At 39.1% G+C, this 22,440-nt stretch overlaps 1 protein-coding gene across 3 annotated transcripts in view; it reads right to left on the bottom strand.

Moving 5' to 3' along the window:
• Positions 1-8,229: 8,229 nt before the first annotated feature.
• The window catches only part of LOC144685790 (matrin-3-like), a 67,554-nt gene continuing 53,343 nt past the window's right edge, over positions 8,230-22,440 (bottom strand). The window contains exons 12-16 of one of the 3 annotated variants that reach the window (XM_078550667.1): positions 21,313-21,724; positions 21,154-21,204; positions 13,660-14,137; positions 12,299-12,420; positions 8,230-10,659 (exon numbers count right to left, since the gene is read on the bottom strand). In XM_078550667.1, the coding sequence (XP_078406793.1) occupies positions 10,573-10,659; positions 12,299-12,420; positions 13,660-14,137; positions 21,154-21,204; positions 21,313-21,724 (1,150 nt within the window). In that variant the 3' untranslated portion in view covers positions 8,230-10,572. The remainder of the gene's footprint in view (positions 10,660-12,298; positions 12,421-13,659; positions 14,138-21,153; positions 21,205-21,312; positions 21,725-22,440) is intronic. The other 2 variants (XM_078550668.1, XM_078550669.1) reach the window with 2 other exon arrangements.

Raw genomic sequence — 22,440 nt, 5'->3', positions numbered from 1 at the left:
CCAAATTAAGTTTTAAAGCCAGATCCTCCAGTTCCTAACAAGAATCTTAAACAAAGCCATTTACAGAGGTATGAGAAGAGAGTTGACTAAAGTTGTTTGGGCAACTAGACTAAAAGGTATTGTGATAAATAAGCAGTGGAAACATTTAAAGTAAAACACAAAATGCTCAACAAAAATACATTCCACTTATAACAAAAACTCAGCAAGAAAGATCCATCCTTGGCTCCATGTTGCTGTCATTGGCTGTCCCTCGATTCCAGGAAGACATCTACTCACTGTCGTGAGTTTCTGCCATGGGTCTTTATCATGTGACTAAACGAGCTGACCCGCAGATCTTTCAGCATATGGGACAGGATGTCCCACAAGGTAGTGGAGTCCTGCGTGCTGGATTTGCTTCCTTTTCTTTCCTTCTGAGTCGCTGCTCTGCCTCATCATTAAGACATTGTGATTCAAAGTATGATGCAGCTTGATGGACAAGTCACCATTTTGAATGATTGGTAGCAAAATAGTCCTAGGGTGGAATTTTATGGCCTCGTCATGGAGGGGGCAGGGCCGTAAAATGCAGAGAGCCATTCAAGAGTCCATTGACTTTGGCAGGACTGGAAAATCCTGGCAGTGGGAGGGGCCATAAAATTCCACCTCTCATCCTTAATGACAATGTTGCCGAGCTTTAGAGTATCTTTGAAGTGTTTTCTTTCTCTTCCCCTGGAATGCTGGCCATTTGATAGTTAAGAAAACAAGACTTGGCAGGGAAACGCTTTTTGGCTATCTGGACACAGTATCCAATCCATCAAAGTTGATTTTGCAGGAGTTTTGTCTGAATGCTTGTGGAGCTGGCTTCAAGAAGGCCACTAGCATTTGTTTGACGGTCCTCCCATTGAACACAAAGTTGGGGTGGAGGCATTGCTGATGACATTTCTTTAGTGCTTTTATGTGTCGCTGATATACAGTCCAGGTCTGACTGTATTACAGGAGTGTGGTGATGACAATTGCTCAGTACACTAGGACTTCTGTTGACCTGCAGAGGTCTTTGTTGTAAAACACTCACTGCCATAGTTTGTAGATAGCTGAACTGCTGCAGCCGATCCTGTGTTGGATCTCCTCATCAATGGTGGCTTTTTGAGACAGGAGGCTGCCAAGGTATGGGAAGTTGTCAACATGTTCCAGAGTTTCTCCTTTAGCCTATATGGGAGGTGGAATATTTGGCTGACCAAGTGCAGGTCATATAAGGACAGGCTGAGTTTCTTGTATGAAGAATTGAAGAGATTGAGACCATATCAGAGGTTCCTATGGAAGGTCCAAAGCCACACTGTGTCATTAGGAGGATTGTCTCAGTCACAGGAAGTAGACAATTCAGGAGAAAGTGTGTCAGGATTTTCCCTGCTGTGGATAAGGGGGAAATACCTTGATCGTTTCCACAGCTTGAAGTATCTCCCTACTTGAAGATTGACTCACCCCTGAAGTCAGGGGAGTGCTTTTCCCCCCCAAATCCATAGGATGAGTGCATGGAGTCTTGATATGAGCAGAAGCCGCCAGGGCCATCTATAGCCCAAGGTCTAGCTTTGGAATACCATCAGGCCACAGGCTTTGTTGTCTTGCATTGTTTGATTGTTTGTTGCAGCTCTCCCATCAATGGTGGTTCACCCATGGATTCTACCACAGGGTACTGGGGGATAGTCTGGAGAATATCAGCTGCCACTGGGCATTCACGGTTGAGGAGGGTGGTTGAGTCAGAAGCTTTCGTAACATTTAAGTATTTAGATATTCACTTGCATTGCCATAACCTCCAGGGCTATGGGTTAAGCGCTAGAAAATGGGATTAGTGTAGTAAGATCTTTGTTGACCAGCACAGACAGGATGGGCCGAATGGCATCCTGTGTTGTAAATGTCTGAGTTGTTAAAAATGTTCTTTCCAGCATTGATTGATGTCATGTCATCCTTAAGAAATACTGCCCTGTGAGCGCAGAGGATTTTGTCCATTTGACCGTAGTCTATGGATGGCTCTGATGGCTTCAAAAAAGCTTCACGTCATGAAGGCCAGCATATTGTTGGATTTCTTGGTCTTTCTCTTCCCAAATCTCCTTTACCTTCTGGATTTCTTTGGGCATCAGCTTTGAGCTACTGAATTGCTATCTTCTTGACTTGTGACTTTGGGTTGTTCTGCCAGGCAAAATAGGCTGCTCGTTTTGTTCTGGGAGATCATATATTTCAGCATTGCTAACCAATCAGCACTCTTTTCTCCTGTAGCATAAATTGAGATCATTTGAAATTTGGCATCCTTGCATTCATCCCAATGAGTGCAAGACAACGTTTGGGCAATATCTCTCTTTCCAGCAATATTCAGAGTAGCTAAACATTGGTTTTGAGCCAGGGCACAAAATAAATTATCATGGGGAATGAGGAAACGGCAGAGATATTGAACAAATATTTTGTATCTGTCTTCATAGTGGAAGACTCAAGTGCAGCACTTAGAGTAAAAGAGGCTTATAATGTTGTAAAGAATAAGAGTAAGCCTGAGCGTTAGGAGCATTTTAGAAACCAGCAAAGAGCCATCAAAAGCTGAGCAAAAGGGAGGTACAGAATGACAGTAAACTAGCCAGGAATATAAAAATAGATCGTAAGAGCTTTTACGAGTACATAAAAAGGAGTAGCTGAACAGTTGGTTGTTAGTACAGAATTTGAATATTGCTGAAAAGAGAGACATGTTGAAGCTTTTCATCTTGCACTCATCAGGACAAACACAAGAACGCCAAATTTCAAATAATCACAATTTATACAAAAGGGTGTTGATTGGTTGACAAGTCGACTCTTTTATCTTGTAAACAGGGCCCTCATCATTTGCTCACCTAACAAGCTTGACACAGAAATAAAGTGCATCAAAGCTATCCTGCAGACAATAGCTATCCTGATCATATAATTGTTCACTGTGTATTGCGCAAACTCGCAAATGGACCAAAGGCTTCCACTTTTGGACCTGAAAAATGCCCGGTCTACCTCAAATTCCCCAGGAAGGGCAAAGTATCTAAAAAATTTGATCAACAGGCTAAGCAAAGTGTTTCATGCTGCCATTACCTGAGTGTTATTTTTCAGTAACAAAATGTTGCCATCAGTCCAAAAAGATGTTCTGCCTACCACACAATTGAGCAATGCCATTTATGAATTTCAGTGCCACCGTAATGCCAGGTATGCAGGCTGTATGTCCCAATGATTTGCTGATTGAACAAAACAGCGTGTTCCTTTGGGGAGAGAGACAGAGTTTGTGTTTCGGAAGAAGAATTTTACAGACTTGAAACGTTAACTCGGTTTCTCTCTCCGCTGATGCTGCCAGACCTGTTTTTCCAGCATCTCCTGTTATTATTTCAATTACCAGAATCTGCAGTATTTTGCTTTTATCTTAGCATGTTCCTTCGTTTATTTGTACTCAACCAGCCTGCACTTGCAAACACAAAAACCAAATGTCTACTGTTAGATGTGATTCAGAGGGTCCCTGGGGGGCTAAGAGTGAGGATATTAAGGCAATTAATATCAGAGAAAAAATACCAGAGAAACTATAGGGACTAAAATGCAACAAATCCCCATGAATTGAAGGTCCGCTTCCTAGGATTCTGAAAGAGATAGCTGCAGAGAGGGGATACACTGGTTATGATTTTCCAAAATTCCCTAGATTTTGGAATGGTTCTAGCAGATTGGAAGTTAGCAAATGTGACAACACTATTCAAGAAAGGAGGGAGAGAGAAAATTGAAACTCAGGTGAGTTACCCTGACATCAATCGTGGGGATAACGCTGGAATCTATTAAGGAAGTCTTTACAGTGCGCTTAGAAAATCATACTACTGGCCGGATGAATTGTCTAAGACATAGACCCCAAACTTCCTTTCAATTCCTGGTGGCTGAAACATTTAACAGCCTTTGAAATCCAGATGATTGGATACACATCCTTTGTCAAAAATGGCGGAGAGATGGGAGTCATGTTCCACAAGCCAGAGGCCCATGTCACAAGCAATATTGCCCTGAACTGAAAAGCTCAGCCTGCTGTTTACCATCTAAACAGCAGTCTCACAAAGAGCTCTGTCCATGTGGAATATCTGGCCGACATTTATAATGCTTCAGCTGGAAATTCTGTACAATTACCTCTAAGGCTGATTCATCTCTGCATGCCTATCTTATTATGTGAAGTCAACACCACTGGAAAAGTGAATTATCCAGTTTTGTTTTTTAGCCCGCTGATTTCTGTGAATGGATACCTCATTGGACTTTGATTTTGGACTCTCAAACTCATTTGAACCACTATTTATTTTCTCTAAGGTTTCTGTACTGTAAAACCTTTTCTCTATCCCTCTCTTTACTGTCTGAGTGTAGAGGTGATGTTGCAACCTTCCTTTCATGTTTGAATATATTCAATGACGTAACCCTTTTTTAGTTCATCCTATCTCAAGTTTGCTGTGGGGTTATTAATAGACAATTGGATCACACAAAAACTGAGGGGTTGGAAAATAGACCACCGCTTATAAAGAGGGAAACAAATCAAAACATCTGTTTACAGACAGGTAGTGAGAAGAGAAGTTAGTGTTTAAATTAACCCCCGTCCTGTCCGTAAATAGGCAAATGACATGTTTGACTTTATTGTGATTGGGATACAATAAGGAAGACTTGCTATGATTGTATAGGGCTTCGGTGGGACCACACCTGGAATACTGTTTCCAGTTTTGATCTCCATATTTTAAGGAAGGATTTACTTACATTGGAGGCAGTAGAGTGAAGGTTCCCAAGGTTGGTACCTGGGATGAGGTTTGTCCTATAGTGAAAGGCTGAGTAAATTAGGCCTGTGCTCTCTGGAGCTTAGCAGATTGAGAGGTGACCCCCACTAAGATGTACAAGATTCTAAAAGGGCTTGACATGGTAGATACTGGAGCTTTTTCTCCCCTGGCAGGGGAATCGGCAGTATCAGGATAGGGGGCTGACCATTTAGAACTGAGATGAGGAAAAAAATTGACTCAGCGGATTATGAATCTTTGGAATTCTGTACCCCAGAGGGTTGTGGATGCTCCATCTTTGCATAAAACTAAGACTGGGATAGACAGATTTTTGATGTCTCAGGGAATTAAGGGATATGGGGAATGGGAGTTGAAGCACGAGATCAGCCATGATCATATTGAATGGCAGAGTAGTTTCGATGGGCTATATAGCCTACTCCTGCTTCCATTTCTTATGTATTATAAGCTCAACAAAGAAATCATTCCACAATGCAGTGCACCTGAATCTGCAGCAACATTGATGCAGGACGGATCACCAGTCACCAATGCAATAAAGAGCATAAGCATCAGGAGAGAAGAAATACACAGATAGAGAAAGTACTTCTAGAAATCACGTTTGCCTGCGATAAACTTGATGCCTATATCCATGGTCAGAAGGTACAGTAATATCAAAAGGGATCATTCCCAATGGAATCAGCAGTGCTCAAGCCACTAAACAATGCAACTGAGAGATTTCAAAATATGCTATTTAAGATTCCAAAAAATATTGAGAGATGAGTTTCATAAAAGACATAGTCCGTGCAGATACACTGAACAGATCACACCTGGCAAAAGTTAATGGCTGTGAGCTGGAAGAAAGTGATCATCACAAATCACTTCACCCTGGTTGTAGTCTCGTTTTAGAAACAATTTTATCATGCTACAGCAAATGACCTAGTTCAGAAGCAACTGTGTGCTGTTATTTGACAGGGCTGGTCTAGGATCAAGTAGGAGATTCACCAATGACTCTATTCCTATTTTGAATTTCAAGATGAAGTAACTGTCGAAAGGGAAGTGATACTCAAAGGGCAGCAACCCATAGTATGCTGCATTGCATAAAGAAGTGATGTCAGTAGCCCATTCCAATGCACATCAACATAGGAATGGTAGAGTCCTTTACTGGACCAGGATGTTAACAGAGCTTAAACAATACATTGTAAAGTGATATCTGTTTGGCTCATCATAGTTCACTAAGTAAGGAACCATTACTACAGCACAAGATTGTGGCTGAGCCTTAGCCAATGTATGGAGCTCCCCTTGTGAGTTTCTCATGGCCATACCCAGTCTCTGTGCATGACCATTACAGTAACTTTATCAAAGCAGCCAACCTCCCTTCTCTTAATACACACAGCGTTGAGAGAACTCAGGGCAATGTTGGCAAAATTTGGACTACCAACTGAAAAAGACAATGGTGTGCTTGTCAGTATGAAGCAATTTCACCAGGATGACAAGAATATGAAACCACTTCAAGCAATATAGCCTGGTGATAGTGTAGATGCTCTCTGACCACAGTAAGTTGGAGTGCTGGATCTAAGTCACTGGTTATCGTTTTTGCTTCCGAGGCTCCACTCCTGTGTTAAACAAATCCACAGGCCCCTGTAACAAACTGAGTTTTTTGTATAAAAATTAATTATACAATTCAACATTTATTATTTGCTTTACATATTTGACGATAGCTTTGTTTCTGGTGCTGAATAAACATTCTGTCAAGGCATGGAGGAATCTTGGCTGTGTTTTCTTAGCTGAAAATCCAGCTTTGCATAAGTAGTTTGCACTAAATGGGACCAACATTTTCAATGCTGAAGCAGTGCCATATATCCACCAAAGCATTCACACCAAAACATCTTGAGCAGCATTTCACTAAGCTTCATTCTGAGGGACCCATCTTGATAAAATGTCAATAGCTCTTCTAATGGCTTTGATGGGGCAGAGTGTGACAGTTTACCTTTTTATATTCTTACTAAGGATCTTAGTAGTCCACAACTGTGTAGGTTATTCTGTCATGAGTTCTAACAGCCTTGCCAAGAATCCAAGTATGTATGAAAAATATCCCAGCACTCGGCCATTAAGTAAAAGCATGATACCGCAACAGCAAATGGGCAAACATATCAGGTACCATAACTCTTTTCTGAAGACATGTTGCCTGCTCTTAGGACCAAGCTGCTATTTTCCAGTATGTATACTGTTCCAATAATTCACTTTTTACCTCCATAAAAGGGATGCGTTGATAAGTCATATTGTGAAATTGCACCATATTAATTGCAAACTTTAGGGAGGTGCTGCACATTGGTCATACCTATCTTCTGGCCTCAGGTTATTGGACTGGCCACTGCAGGTGATTGAACAGCGAGCCCAGCACGGACGGAGACTGGGCAGGGGAAGGTTGAAACCATGGCAGAGGGTGGATCTGTGGGGAGTAGAGTGGGAAGGGGCCGGGGTATGGCAAGTCTGGTGAACCATCAAAATCATCACCCCAGAGGTTTGGAAGTCCAGGCCTGTTTCGAGGTGAGTTTCTAGAACAATCCCCATGCACTGCTGCTAATTTCCAATTGTGTCCTTCCCCTTACGCTTTATAATGACTCATCACCTTCAAACATTGCATTGATACTGGTAGCTTCCAATCACTGTCCACTTTCTCTATTGACTTCACTCTACTGCAATGTGCATTATGGGGATGTGCTGATTTGAGAATGGGTGCTGCCACATTTAATTAAACTCAACGAATAAAAAGTAAAATCTTCAGATCAATCGTTTTTTTAAATAAAATCTTTCACAGGATTTGAGCACTGCTGGCAAGGCCAGTATTTGCTGCCCATTCCTAAAAAAATGGTGCTGAGCCACCTTCTCAAACTGTAGTCCAAGTGGTGTAGACACACCCACAGTGCTGTTCGGAAAGACATTCTATACTTGTGCAGTCAAAACTTTGAGCATTGTGAAAATGTGAAATGACCACAGACGTTTTAATGTATTCTGGAATTAGAAACTTTGTAGAACTTTTCAAGATAAAAGTCCACAATCGGCAATTGTGAAAATAATGGCTTTTTCTTATTTCATGCTTTATATTCATGCGATGTACAGATGGCTGAGCCACTCTCAATAAACCCCACATTTTGCACACAAAGGCCCAAGCATGGCAACAGAGCTTATAAGGTCTGCCCCAGTATTTCAAGTAGTTCCATGAGAGGCTGTTCAGCATCCTCCTACAAACATACAAAATGGAATATACAAGATCCTTTTTGTTACAAACCTCTTCCATAGCAAACAGTTTCCAAGTCATCAAATATCGAAGACAATGACTGTGGAGGCCAGGGTCAGAAATGAACTTGCTCGTGCCCCAATCTGGAGCTTCTCTAAAACCTATATCATATACACAATTATATTTCCTTTGATAAAGTAAATGATATTAGCTTAAAGATTCTCTCAAAAGGCAGCGAAATTCAAGTGATCATAGAAACCTGGAGCTTTATTTGAACGTAAAGAGTTACAAAACTACTTGTATCTACTCAAAACAAAACATGACATAACAGCAGTTTTTGCACATTGCTGCCTCTTGATTAAAGCTGCAGTGTTTCACACAATTTCTTTGTCAAACACACTTGGCTGCATATACTGTATTCTGTTCAGACAAGACACCTTCATTAGCAAACTTAATCCCCTGGAAGCATTTATTACTCCACACCCATGCAGGATATACTTGCCAAGAAAGCACAACTCTCAGTATGTCACATATGCGTAAGGTAACTAACCAAAACATTTGCCCACATTGCAGTTCATCCACATCTAAAATAGATTCCAACATTAAAACATACCACTCAAAAAAACTTAAAAATTGGTGATATCTACTAAAAAGAAATAACGGACAATGAACAAGGTGCACTCACTTCAGTGACAGGATTATCAGCACATTATGCCAATGGAATCCTGGTCCAACAGTAATTTTCAGTCACAAATATGGTTATTAAAACTATTTACAGTAGAATCTGTTTATATGCAGTAAGTTGGGTCAGAGTTGCTCACAATCACATGTACACGACAAGACTAAAACAAAGTAGAGGACCAAGTGGGCCACAATAGGGAATTTTTGGGAAACTTGTCAGAACTTGCATACAAGTGGATCATTCCATACTTCACAAAAACATTGTGTTTAGATGGCTAGTACCAAAATGGACAGCTAACAAACACTAATTATGCATTCATCTGTAAGCAGTTCCTGAAGGTGTGTGCGTGTGAGTGATTGGTAACTACTGCAAGCTGGTTTGTACAGCTGGATAAAAGAACAACAATGTACAGGAAGGCAAAGGTAACTTCAGGTTAATCAAGACAAGCTGACAGACTATTTAAATACACAATTTCTTTTCTGCAATATTATTCCTATTTGTGTAATGTTGATAGAGCTAAATTCTATATAACTAAAAACTTCAAACTATAGTATTTAATGAAGAATGTAGCTATGCTGCAGAAATTTTAACTAATATTTTTATTAATATAAAAATCTTATATCACTTTCATATTTTCTCATCTATCCAGCATTTTTCTTTTAATCACAACACTAGCAGATTTCCCCATAAGTATGAAAAGTTCAATCTAGCATGGCTACTTATAATTTAAAAAATCAGAATGTGTGCGCGCAATGGAAATATTCAAGGAATTGCTTTAATTACTTTTATCAGTTTTGTTAGGTTAACTTGTATTTTGCTGGAATAGTTGAAGAGAAAAGCCAATTAGTCTGTTGGCCAATATGTACTACAATTCATCAGTGCAACAAAAATGAGGCACTGCAGGAACAAGACGCAAGCAAAATTGCTCACACATCCTTTGTAAGATTTCTACCACTTTTACTTTTAAAATTGACTTTTTGTTATGGGGCAGTGGTGCTATTTATATGCAGAGCTGTGGTACACAGTCAATTAAAAAAAATCAATATGTGCTGAAAACCCAACTGTGGCTGCTCAATTCCCCTCCCACAAAGGAAAGACAATCAGTTCAATAAAAAAAAAACTAAAATGCATTTTTAGCCTTCATTTTTACCAGTTGGGCAGCTGATGCTTCAAAGAGTACTACTTGTACAACCTGCTGTTAATTCAGCATAGCTGAGTCCATTACTCCACACTTTTATCAAACAGTTTATCTACCAATTTTATGGCTCTTGTGTGTCCTCACATCAACATTTTACATCTCTCCCTTCCACTTTCCATTCTGTTGTGGTGCAAGGTTCAATAAGGCTCATTATACTGCAAAACTGAACACTGTTGATATTCTAGAAGTTTCAGAGTTGTAATATAATCAGTCCTTAAAAAAACCTTATAGAATCTGTAATGGAACACAAATATTGAACACTTACCAAACCTTTACAGCCTATCACTTTACAAAAATAATTGACTTTCACAGTTTTTGATAAAATAGCTCCACTGCAAGATATTTTTGCAATAAACAAAGGCATGTTTTGGACCAATAATTTTTTTTCCAAGAGCCCCAACAATAACTGATATTTCTGACATTACCACAGAGGCCATTAATCCTCATTGCATCAATGCTCCTTGAAATGCAACCACTTCCCCAACTCTTCCAAGAAACATTTTTCTGTTTAACAATTACAATTACTGCAAAAAAAAAGTGATTACTGTTGGCCTTCCATTCATGCATGTTTATACACTGCAATACTAAGACATCCATAAACATTGTTAGGAGGACAAAATAAAAATGACAACTTAAGATATTAGCAAACTATAATGATGATCAGCTAGTGGGTTAGATGATGTTATGAACACTGGAATCTTCACTAATTATGCTGTTCTTCAATCTGAACTTCAGGATTTTCTTCAGTTTTAATTTTACGGTATTCTTCAGCTTGCTTGTCCAACATTTTCTTTAAAATAAAAAGAATATTAGTGCAGCAACATATAGTGTATAGCCCAAGGAAGAATTAATTAGTTTTTGGCAAAGATGCAGATCCAGATCCTGGAATTTTTTTTGAAGGATCTCTTACCATTAGGATATAGGGCAAATTAATTTTTTTAAGAGTATTGTTGATTGTTTAATTTTAATGTTCTTGATTGTTTCAGAATGTTGTGGATTATCTCAGCTTTAGTGATGCAATTTGTTACAGCTGTCAAAGTCTGAGCAGAGTTTTCAGAGCAGGTTGTTGATAGTGGATTGGCCTGAAGCCTCCTCAGTGAGATGGAAACTCTTTATACAAAGATTTTTTTTCAACTTTGTAGGTACAGAGCATTAACCAGGCAGGGAACAGTCTCAAGTCACAGTTGCGTCATTGTCATAACTTTGAGTTAACCCAGCATAGTGGAGGTATACAATCAGAGTGCCTTCTTCACTTGTTCCATATGAAATAGCTGGAGAAAACCATCTTTTAAGTACTCATGTCTTCTCTAGCATGATACCTATGCTGTTAAGTAATCCCAAAAGGCACAAATGAAACTTGGCAGAGGTGTCTCTGGAGTGTACACAGCCAGGGCATTATTTTGTGCCCTTATCAAAACAATATGTTTCGAAGCAACAGTGTTAAACAAGTACTAATAGCATCAGGTGATGAGAATCAGAGAGGGAGAGAAAGCAAACTGTCTTAAAGGTACACAGTTTGTTTACCCAGCCTGTCAAGGGTTGAAAATTCTGTAAAAGATGCAGGTGTGGTTGATGAGGAATATACAAGTCTAATCTAAGAGAATAATGAGAAGTGTAAAATCTGTAAAAAGTATTGAAGGACTGTACCACATCCCACTGTACGCCTTCCATTGGCATGTGACTTTAACAAGGGTCTAAAGATATGGGGCAAATCACAAGTACATTCATCCTACATGTTACAGACCCAATTTAATCTTCCTACAATAATAAATGGTAAGGTTATTATGGACAAAATCATGGAAAAATAGATCAGAATTGTTCTCAAGACTCCTGCAAAAATTCTGATTGCCAATGGAAGGGAATTTGTCAATGGTGAGTACAGAGACACGTGTGAAAATTATGGTCACGGATACCGCAGCTAAAAGTCCTTTTAACATTGGACTTTGTGATCAATGAAATGCTGCATAAAAAAGTTTAGCTGATCAACTAGCCTGCAAGTTGATACCACCCTGGCAAAAGCAGTTCGTGCAAAAAATTCACACCAGATGGTTGAAGGATATCGTCCGTATCAGATGATGAAAAAATACAATTTCCAATGGAGAATGGGGAACATAAGGCCACAGTTTCAGAATAAGGGGCCAGCCATTTAGGACTCACATTATTCAAAGGGCTGTGACTCCAGATCTCTACCCCTAATGTCATTGCTCAGTCTTTGAGTGTATTCAAGATAGCCAGCAACAGATATTTGGGTACTAAGGGAATTTGAGGTAGATCAACCATGATCTTGTTAAATGGCAATGGAGACTTGAAGGGTCAAAAGGCCTATTCCAGCTCCTATTTCTTAGTGAAAACAAATCAAAACATTACAAAGCAAGTTACAAAGTAGCACACAAAGCATTATTTCAGGAATCGAAACATCATAAGCTTACCTTCAGTTTCTGATAATGAGGCAGACTGCTGCAATGGGTTTTCTTTGCGACTTCCTCTTTTGTGTAGAAGAGACAGCAGAGTGTGCAGTAATATCCAGTCTTTGGAACCACATAATCTAGCCCTACAATAAGTAAAAAGTACAATTAATAGTAGCATGTCAACACCACTTATTGCAACTACATTACCAGCAACAATGAATAATCAAACATCAACCTTTAATACCTGCATACAGGCTCTGAAATAATATCCAATTTCAAACTGCATTAAGTTTATTAAAAAAACCTTATTCACAATTTTAAACTGTTGAAAACTCTCATTTACCTATTCTTTGAATGAAGCACCAGACTTGACACTCTCACAATCCAGGACCACTGGGGCACAAAGATATCATGATGCACTAGGTTCATATAAAACAAGTCTTTGGATCCCTTTCACTGCCAACAACAATGCATCTTTAGCAGCATTTATTGCCTACCCTAGTTGCCCATGAGAAAGTTGTGATAGGCCATCTTCTTGAATTGCTGCAGTCCATGTGGTGAAACATTCTCACATTGCTATTTGGTAGGGAGTTGATGCAACTACCACAAATGAATGGTAACATATGCACAAGCTGGGAGGCTGTCTGACTTGGATTGTAACTTGGTGATGGTATTCCCATGCTACCTTTGTTCTTAAAACTGATAGTGCTTCTTTGTCAGCAACATTCTGACAGGTTTCTGCAGTGCATCATGTGAATTGTACACATTGCATCCATGGTGCACAGATTGGAAGAACTAGATGCTTTAGGTGGTGCTTTTCCTTGGAAGGAGTTGAGCTCCAAGTGTTCTTATAGCTATACATACCCTGGCAAGCGGTCAGTATTCCATCACACTCCTGACTTGTGCCTTGTAGGTGAAGTCCGAGATGACTGGCTGATTCAGGAGATGAGTTATTCACTGCAGGATACCCAGCCTCTGACTTGCTTTAGTAGCAATGACATTTATGTGGCTGGTCCATCTGCATTTCTGGTCAACAGCTAAATATTAACACCGTCCCCAGCAGCAGTAGTTACATACTACACTGAGAATGTTGCATCAAAACTTGCAAATTGCTTCAAAATAGCTATCACTAATTCCCAATTGAACCATCATTGGGCTATGTGTTAATATATTGTAAAAGCAATGTGAAGAAGTAACTGCAGTAAAATTGCATATTCAAATGGGTCTTTCATGTTTCACCATTTCTATTTGCAATTAATTAGGTTTATTAAACAAATGAATGTGAAAATATATATTATACTTGAGCATCAATGTCTTGAAAATCTTTGTGCAATAAGAAATCCACATTTGTAAAAATTAAACAAAGTGCAATCTATGCCTACCTACAGGATTGTTGGGCTGATATGGTCCAAGTCGGTACTCATCTGGAGTAGGAGATCGCGAACGAGCACGCTTGCTTTCTGGTTCTATACAGGATGAGGTAGTCTCTTCCTGCTTATCACTCTTTTCATCACCATCCAGCTTATTTTCAATCATTTGATCTCCAGTTTGCTTTACTTCAGTTTCTTCACCACTATCTTTTTTATCACCTTGTTCTGCTTTTTTAGTTCTGATGTTCTTTTCCCTCTTCCGACCTCGTTTTCTTTTAGCTTTGTTCACATCCTCATCTTTTTGTTCACTGGTGTCCTCTGATTTCTCTGTTTGAATGCTGGTATCAGCATCATCATTTTCTAATTTACTACTGTTATTTTCACAAGACATCAGGTCTTCTAGATCTAAGTTGCCAGCTTCTACATCACCAACCTCATCAACAGTAACAAACTCATCAATGTTTTCAGGAAAGCACTCTTCTTTTAGCTCCTATAAGAATTCAAAGATTTTCACAATTAAAAGCTTCTTTTATTTCACTACAATATGGGACAAAAATCTGTCAAGACTCTTCTAACACAGTGAAGACAGGGACCCCATGATTTTAGCTAGCAGTTGCCTTTTGCATAGCCTCTTTTCTCCATCATAAAATTCTCAGTTATTTGACAGTACATTTTTTTTCCAAACAAGGAACTAATTTATTAAGTAGCTATGGAAATAGCTATCAAGATAAAAATACTTAAGTGGAGGAGGACTAACTTCAGCAAGTTAAAAAAGGAGAATCTGGAAAGGTCAACAGGAATCATTGGTAAGCAAAACAGTAATTGAACAATTGGACGCCTTCAAAGAGGAGATGGTTCAGGTGGAGTAGGCACATTCCCATGAGGGGGAAAAGCAAAGGCATCCAAAACTAGAGCTCCCTGGATGACTAAAGTTACAGTTAAAATGAGACGGAAAAGGAGGCTTATGACAATTGTTAGGTTCACAATACAGTACTAATCTGAATGTAGTAAATTGCAGAACAGATCTTGAAAAAGGAATAAGGGGCAAAGGTCAGTACAGAAACAGATTAACAGAGAACATAAAAGGGAACTTAGAAGTTTTTATAAACAGAAATTGCAAAAGTGTAATGCCGGTAAGGGACCAAAAAGGAGGCATTCTGTCCAGAAGGAAGAGGGCATGGTTGAGGTATTAAATGAATAATTTGCATCTGCCTTCACTAGAGAGGATACTGCTAATGTAGCAGTAAAGGAGGCAGAAGAGATATTGGATAAGATAAAAAGAGATTAATGAGGTGCTTAGAAGATTGGCAGTCCTCAGAAGTAGAAAAGTCACTCTGTCGGGAAGGAATGTTGGAAATCGCTGAGGGTCTGGCCACCATTTTCCAATCCTCCTTGGATATGGCTTTGGTGCCAGAACACTGAAGGACTGCAAATGTTATAAACTTATTTTAAAAGATCAAACCAGCAACTATAAGCCAGTCAACCTAATGTCAATGGCAGAGAAACATTTAGAGACAACAAACCAGGCAAAATTAATTGGCACTTGGAAAAGTATAAATCACTAAATGGAAGCCAGCATAGATTTGCTAAAGGTTAAATCATGCACAACTAGCTTGATTGAATTCTTTAAAGAAGTAACAAAGAGGGTCAACGAGGGAAATGCAGTTGATGTCGTGTCTATGAGCTTCCAAATGAGATTTGATAGTACTACATGATTGACTTTAATATCGCTAACGAGTCTATGGGATTAAAAGGGACAGTGGCAGCTTGGACAGTAAATTGGCTAAGAAACAGCAAGCAGGTAGTGATAAATGGTTGTCATTCAGACTGGAGGGAATTATACAGCGGTGTTCCCCCTGGAGTTAATATTTTGACTACTCTTTCTGCTATATGTTACTGACCTGCACTTGGGTATACAGGGCATAACTTCAAAGTTTGCAGGTGATAGAAAACATAAAAACTGTAGATAACAATAAGGATTTCAGTAGGACACGTGGCAGGTGAAATTTAACACAAGTGTCAAGTAATATATTTTGGTAGGAATAATGAAGAGAAGCTCTATAAACTAAATAGTATAACTTTAAAGGGGATGTAGGAGCAGAGGTATTTGGGTGTTGGCACACAGATCTGTGAAGGTGATAGCGCAAATTGAGAAGAGTGTTAAAGAATATGGGATTCTTGACTTTATTAATAGATTCTATAACAAAGCGTTTTAAGCAATACCTACACGAATGAACAGTATACCAAAATGTAAAATTTCAAGCACTCTATACATTAGTACAGAAAACAAAGCAAAACTGCAGCTATTTTTATGTAAGTGGTAGTGGTGAGATACTGTTTGAAATAGATTCAGAAGACACTGACCTAGCTTCAGGTTCCACACCAATAATACCTCCATCATCCTCTAACTGACAACCAAAAACTGAAATGATCCTGTCAAATGGCTGAAGACTAATGAAAACACAACCCAAGTTTTTGTTGACAATGGAGAAGTAACAAGTCAGCATGAGAGATACAAAGCTGACTCATGATTTTAAAAATGACAGTTGAACCAAAAAAAGGAAACAACTCAAATGCTTAAAAACAAACTCTCTCTCTCTCTCCATATTGAGCAACAGTTAGCCACACCTGGAACAAGGCAAAGATTACAGAGTGGGTCATTGGCAAGTAATTTGACGTTTCATGCTCCACGAGGATTACTATCTCAGATTTCCCGAATTAACATTAAATTACTTTGGCTGTTGGCACACAGATCTGTGAAGGTGACAGCACAAGTTGAGAAGACTGTTAAAGAATACAGGATACTTGTCTTTATTAATAGATTCTATAACAAACGATTTTAAGCAGTACCTACACAAGTGAACAGTATATCGAAATGTAAAATTTTGAGCACTCTATAAATTAGTATAGAAAACAAGGCAAAACAGCAGCTATTTTTATGTAAGTAATAGCGGTGAGATACTGTTTGAAATTACTTTTAAAAATGGTCTTTTGCAAATAATTCTTTAAAATTATTTTGAGACAAGTTAATGAGGTAATACTTCATAAGACACTTTTTAAAAATTGCTGCTTATTTTAGACTGGTCCTTTTATCACGATATCTTGAATAGATTGTGAGACAAAAAATGGACTTGCAACATCATTAAAATGAAGGTACTTCAATTCAAGGCACTACTATTTCTTGTGTTTTGTTCTTCCATATTACAAGATCCCACAAAAATAGCAGTTATAAGACCAGTACGATCTCACAATAGGAAAGTGAATTTGCTACATGTACATTCTTAATAATCAGGATAAATGGATACTTGGTAGTAAATGGAGTAGAACTGAAGACTCAAACTAGGAATTGAGATGTGATGGAACTATTTGTGCAAGAGGGATCCCAGAAATAGACCACATTACAGGTATCATTTGTCTAGCTTAATCGAATCTTTATCTCTGCCTACAGCCTTCCAGCCTTTAATCAGTTGCCTGCTCCATTCTGAAAAGAACAGGATGGCCTTTAGTACAGACACCTCCATGGATCAGGGCCCCACTGTTCTGCAACTGCATTACACTTAGAAATTAACTATGGGTAAAGTCAAAAATGGCACTGCGCTGCAAATCACACCTTCCTGTGAAGGTCATACGATGGCTATCAGACAAGCAGGCAGCATGATGCAAATTTTAATGACAGGAATGGGAAGACAACAAAATATAATATAATTTGAACAATTAGGAGCTAAATTAAAAAGCAGAATCTCTGAGGTAATAATCTCGGGATTGCTACCTGAGCCATGGGCAAAGTGGCACAGGGTAAATAAAGTCAAGGAGTTAAATGCGTGGCTCAGAGATTGGTGTGGGAGGAGTGGGTTTCAGTTCATGGGGCACTGGCACCAGTATTGGGGTAGAAGGAAGCTGTTCCGGTGGGACGGACTTTTCTTGAACCAGGCTAGGACCGGTGTCCTGGCGAACCGAATGACTAGGGCTCTAGAGAGGGGTTTAAACTAAATAGCTGGGGGGGGCTCTGGAAAGGGGATACGTAGGCCTACAAAGCAAAAGGACATGGCAGCTTTGCAGGGCAGCTATTTAGGTAATGATACCCAGATTGTGACAGGAAGGGACAGAGTGTACAAACATAAAAAAACAGAAGCAAATAGAGTCAAAAAGGGAAAAGAAAATGGCAAAAAAGCAAAATTAATGGCCCTTTACTTAAATGCACGCAGTATTCAGAACAAAATACATGAATTAACAGCACAAATAGAGGTTAATGGGTATGATCTTAGAGCCATTACAGAGAAGTGGTTACAAGGAGATCAAAGCCGGGAACTAAATATCCAGCAGTATGTGACTTATCGACAGGAAGGAAGGAAAGGGTGGTGGGGTAGCTTTTTAGTACGATGGCAAGAAAGGATCTTGGATCGGAAGATGTATGTAGAATCCATATGGGTGGAGGTTAAGAAATAACAAGGGGAAGACGACACTGGTGGGAGTAATCTAAAGGCCCCCTGACAGTAGCTATACTGTAGGACAGAGAATAAGTCAGGAGATAAAGGGGGTATGTGAAAAAGGCAGTACGTTAATCATGAGTGTCTTTAATCTTCATGTAGATTAGGAAAAGCAAATTGGCAGAGGAAGAATTCATACAGCGTATTCGAGACAATTTCTTGGAACAATATGTTGTGAATCCAACCAGGGATCAGGTTATTTTGGATCTGTTAATGTGTAATAAATAATCTCAGAGTAAAGGATCTCCGAGGAAACAGTGACGATAATATGGTAGAATTTGGCATTCAGTTTGAGAGCGAGAAACTTGGATTGGAAACAACTGGAGTGGACTGGGAAAGCAGTTTAGCAGAAAAGACAGTTGATGAACAATGGTAGGCTTTTGAGAAAATAGTTTATGACTCTCAACAAAGGTGTATCCCAGTGAGGAAGATAGATTCAAGGAAGGGGATAAACCAACCACGGTTAACCAAGGAAGTTAAGGATAGTATCAAACTGAAAGAAAAAACATACAATGTGATAAAGATTAGTGGTAAGCCAGAGGATTGGGGAAGTGTTAAAAACCAACAAAGGATGGCCAAAAAATAATAAAGAGGGAGAAAATAAACTTTGAGGGTAAACTAGCAAGTAATATAAAAACAGACAGTAAGAGCTTCTTTAAATATACAAAAAGGAAGAAAGAGGCCAAAGTGGACATAGGCCCCTTTGAGAATGAGGCTGGGGAAATGATAATGGGGAACCAGGAAATGGCAGATGAGTTGAATACATACTTTGCTTCAGTCTTCACGGTAGAAGATACTAATAGCACTCCAAAAATACTAAATAATCAAGGGGCAAAAAGGGTGGGAGGAAATAAATACAATAACTATCACTAGAGAAAAATTATTAGGGAAACTAATGGGGCTAAAGACCGATAGGTCCCCTGGGCCTGACGGGTTGCATCCTAGGATATTAAAGGAAATAGCTACACAGATAGCAATCTTCCAAGAATCCTTGGGAAAAGTCCCAGAGGACTGGAGAATGGCCAATGTAACACCCTTATTCAAAAAGGGAGTGAGACAAGAAATAGGTAGTTAGCTTAACATCTGTCATTGGGAAAATGTCAGAGTCTATTATAAAGGATGTAATAGCAGAGCATTTAGAAACACATAACCTAATTAAGCAGAGTCAGCATGGCTTCATAAAGGGGAAATCATGCCTAAAAAATTGAGTAGAATTTTTTGAGGTGGTAACAACCAGGATAGATAAAGGGGAACCAGTAGACGTGATATATTTGGATTTCCAAAAAGCATTCGATAAGGTATTGCACATAAGGCTACTTAATAAGGCCCATGTGTTGGGGGTAGTATATCAGCATGGATAGAGGATTGGCTAACTAATAGATGACAGAGTTGGAATAAGGGGGGTGCATTTTCAGGATGGCAACCTGTAACGCGTGGAGTGCCACAGGGATCAGTGCTGGGGCCTCAATTATTTACAATATATGTTAATGACTTAGATGAGGGAAGTGAACGTACTATTGCCAAGTTTGCGGATGACACAAAAATAGGTGGGAAGGCAAATGGTGAGGATGACACAAGGAATCTACAAAGGAATATAGACAGTTTAAGTGTGGGCAAAACCTTGGCAGATGGAATATAATGTGAGAAAATATGAGGTTATGCACTTTGGCAGGAAGAATAGAGGAGCTGAATATTATTTAGATGGAGAAAGGCTGCAGAAGGCTGCAGCACAGAGGGGTTTGGGGGTCCTCGTGCATGAATCACAAGCTAGCATGCAAGTTCAACAGGTAATAGGGAAGGCAAATGGAATGTTGGCCTTAATTTCAAAGGGAATGGAGTATAAACTATACAAGGCCGTAGTTAGACCACACTTAGAATACTGTGAACAGCTTTGGTCCCCTTATCTAAAGAAAGATATACAGGCATTGGAGGCAGCCCAGGGAAGATTCACTAGGTTGATCCCAGGTATAGAGAGATTTTCTTATGAGGAGAGGTTGAGTAGGTTGTGCCTGTACTCATTGGAGTTTAGAAGAACGAGAAGCGACCTTATTGAAACATAAAATTCTTAGGGGGCTTGACAGGGTAGATGCTGAGAGGTTGTTTCCCCTTGTGGGAGAGTCTAGGACCAGAGGGCATAATCTCAGAGTAAATGGGCACCCATTTAAAACAGGGATGAGGAGGAATTTCTTCTCTCAGGGTGTAGTCAATTTGTGGAATTCTTTACCTTCGAGAGCTGTAGAGGCTGGGTCGTTAAGTATATTCAAGGCTGAGTTAGACAGATTTTTAATCATGGGTTATGGGAAAAAGGTAGGAAAGTGGAGTTGAGGAATATCAGATCAGCCATGATCTCATTGAATGGCGGAAAAGGCTCGATGGGCTGAATGACCTATTTCTGCACCTACATCTTATGGTCTAATGCCCGCAAGTACCCCAGGTACTGTTTCACTGTTTTGGAGGATTTTGGTCTAATCTGTAGACAATATTCAAGGGTCTTGTTTGGTTTAGTTAAAAAGTTATGTTTTTCTTATTTTGAAGTTAGCCTTTTGGTAGTTTTGTGGCTAGTGATTTAGTTTGGTAAATAATTTAGCACCATGTTTAATACTGAATATAACTTTTCCCATGCCAAGTGATCATTTTATCCTCATTAAAATATTTTTTTTTAAATTAAAATTGCTGCTTGAGATGCCAAAGGGTTCTATGGGATTATTTATGACAGCCATCAAGACCGATTTCACCGGTTGTAACAAGGCACATGCACAGTGGAAAGCAACAGAGCCCTAGATTTTTTTCTGGTCTGTCATCAAGCCAAGGAATATTAAGCATGGTTCCAATATGGGGTGATTCTGAAAATTTAAACCTTGTATCTTTTTGAATGGAAGGCCCAAGCATTCCAGTTGGGGAGAAAACAACAGATCAGAATGTCAGATATTGTCACATTACTGATAAATAGAAAAAACGCCACCACCTTTTAAAAAAATCTTAAAACATATAGCTACAAAGCTCAAGTGAGGAAATTTACCCGGGATGCTGCTTGTTGGTGTCGTTTACTCCTTCGAATAATTGGTACCTGCTTAAAAAAAGCAGAACGTTTTAATTTAGGAAACATTATCCTTATTTAATTGACTATAAGCATGATAGGCAGCAAACAAAAAAATGAGACCCAAACCTGTGCTTTTACCTTCTCAGTTGTTTCTGCTGTGTTTTGCACGTTTGTTTCCTTATCTGCTTTGGAGTCTGTTTTTTTGGAGTCAGTTTCTTTCATGTCATGCTCTGTTTCCTTCAGTAAATCCTCTTGGTCAGCTTCTTCATTCTCTGACTCTCCACTTTCCAGTTCCTCAACCATACCTTCTTCAGTAAGTTCTGCATCGCTCTCAATAACTGCGATAGCTTCTTCTTCTAAAACTTCCTCTTTTCCTTCAGACTTAATTTCTTGTTTGTTTTCTCCCTCAGAATTCTCTTTCCCAACTTCTTTTGAAGGAGAACTTTCAGAGGTTCTCTGCTCTCCTTTTTCTCCATCAGCTTTTGGGGGGTTCTTTGATTTGCTAGGTAGCTTTTTCTTAAAGGAAGGACTGCGGGAACGTCGCCGTTTTCTTTGAAAAGAGAAAGAAAATAATAAAAACAAATCTATGTGATGGAATTAAACCTAGTTTTGGTCCACACACATTCCAGCTTGACACCTAGCACTGCTGACAATGTATGTAGAGATACTGGAGGACGACAGAATTGGCCTAAGCGGTTACGTTCCCTGCAATTAAATACTCTGCCAAAGGTCACACAGTACTGGTGCAGCCAGATTTGTTCCAAGACTTAGCAACTCTAGGAGAAAAGTGAACAAGAAATTTGGTTTAAAAAAAACCCACATATCATGACTGGCACATCATATAAGTTTGGGAGCACAACTCTAACCTCAGCTTCTGTATTGTTTCTTTCCCCTCCTCACTTTAACAGAATCTCGAACGTTAATCCACAATTTGCATGAAACTATAAACTAGTAATCTAAAGACCAACTCAGTACTAAGAGTCTTTTTTTTTTAAGCATTTCTCTGGTTCTATCCAACTCTGTCCTCAGGTCAGAAATCAGATATTTTTATAAATAGGCCTGATAATTATGGCAAATTAATTAAGGACCTTTCAAGTAACTTTTTATTGCTGATTTAAATTCTCCATATTTTATATATAGAAAGTTTTCCATTTTAGCATCAGAAATCAGAGCACAAAGCAGAGGGCAAACTTGGGAAAAGTTAAGTCTTTAAAATGATTTTTAATTTGGCCATTAAATCTCAAGTGAGCTAACATGAGATTAAGC

The sequence above is a fragment of the Cetorhinus maximus genome, chromosome 10 (assembly GCF_964194155.1).
Source record: "Cetorhinus maximus chromosome 10, sCetMax3.hap1.1, whole genome shotgun sequence".
Classification (NCBI taxonomy): Eukaryota; Metazoa; Chordata; class Chondrichthyes; order Lamniformes; family Cetorhinidae; genus Cetorhinus; species Cetorhinus maximus.
The sequence above is the reverse complement of the archived record's forward strand: the minus strand, read 5'-3'. Positions and strand labels throughout refer to the sequence as shown.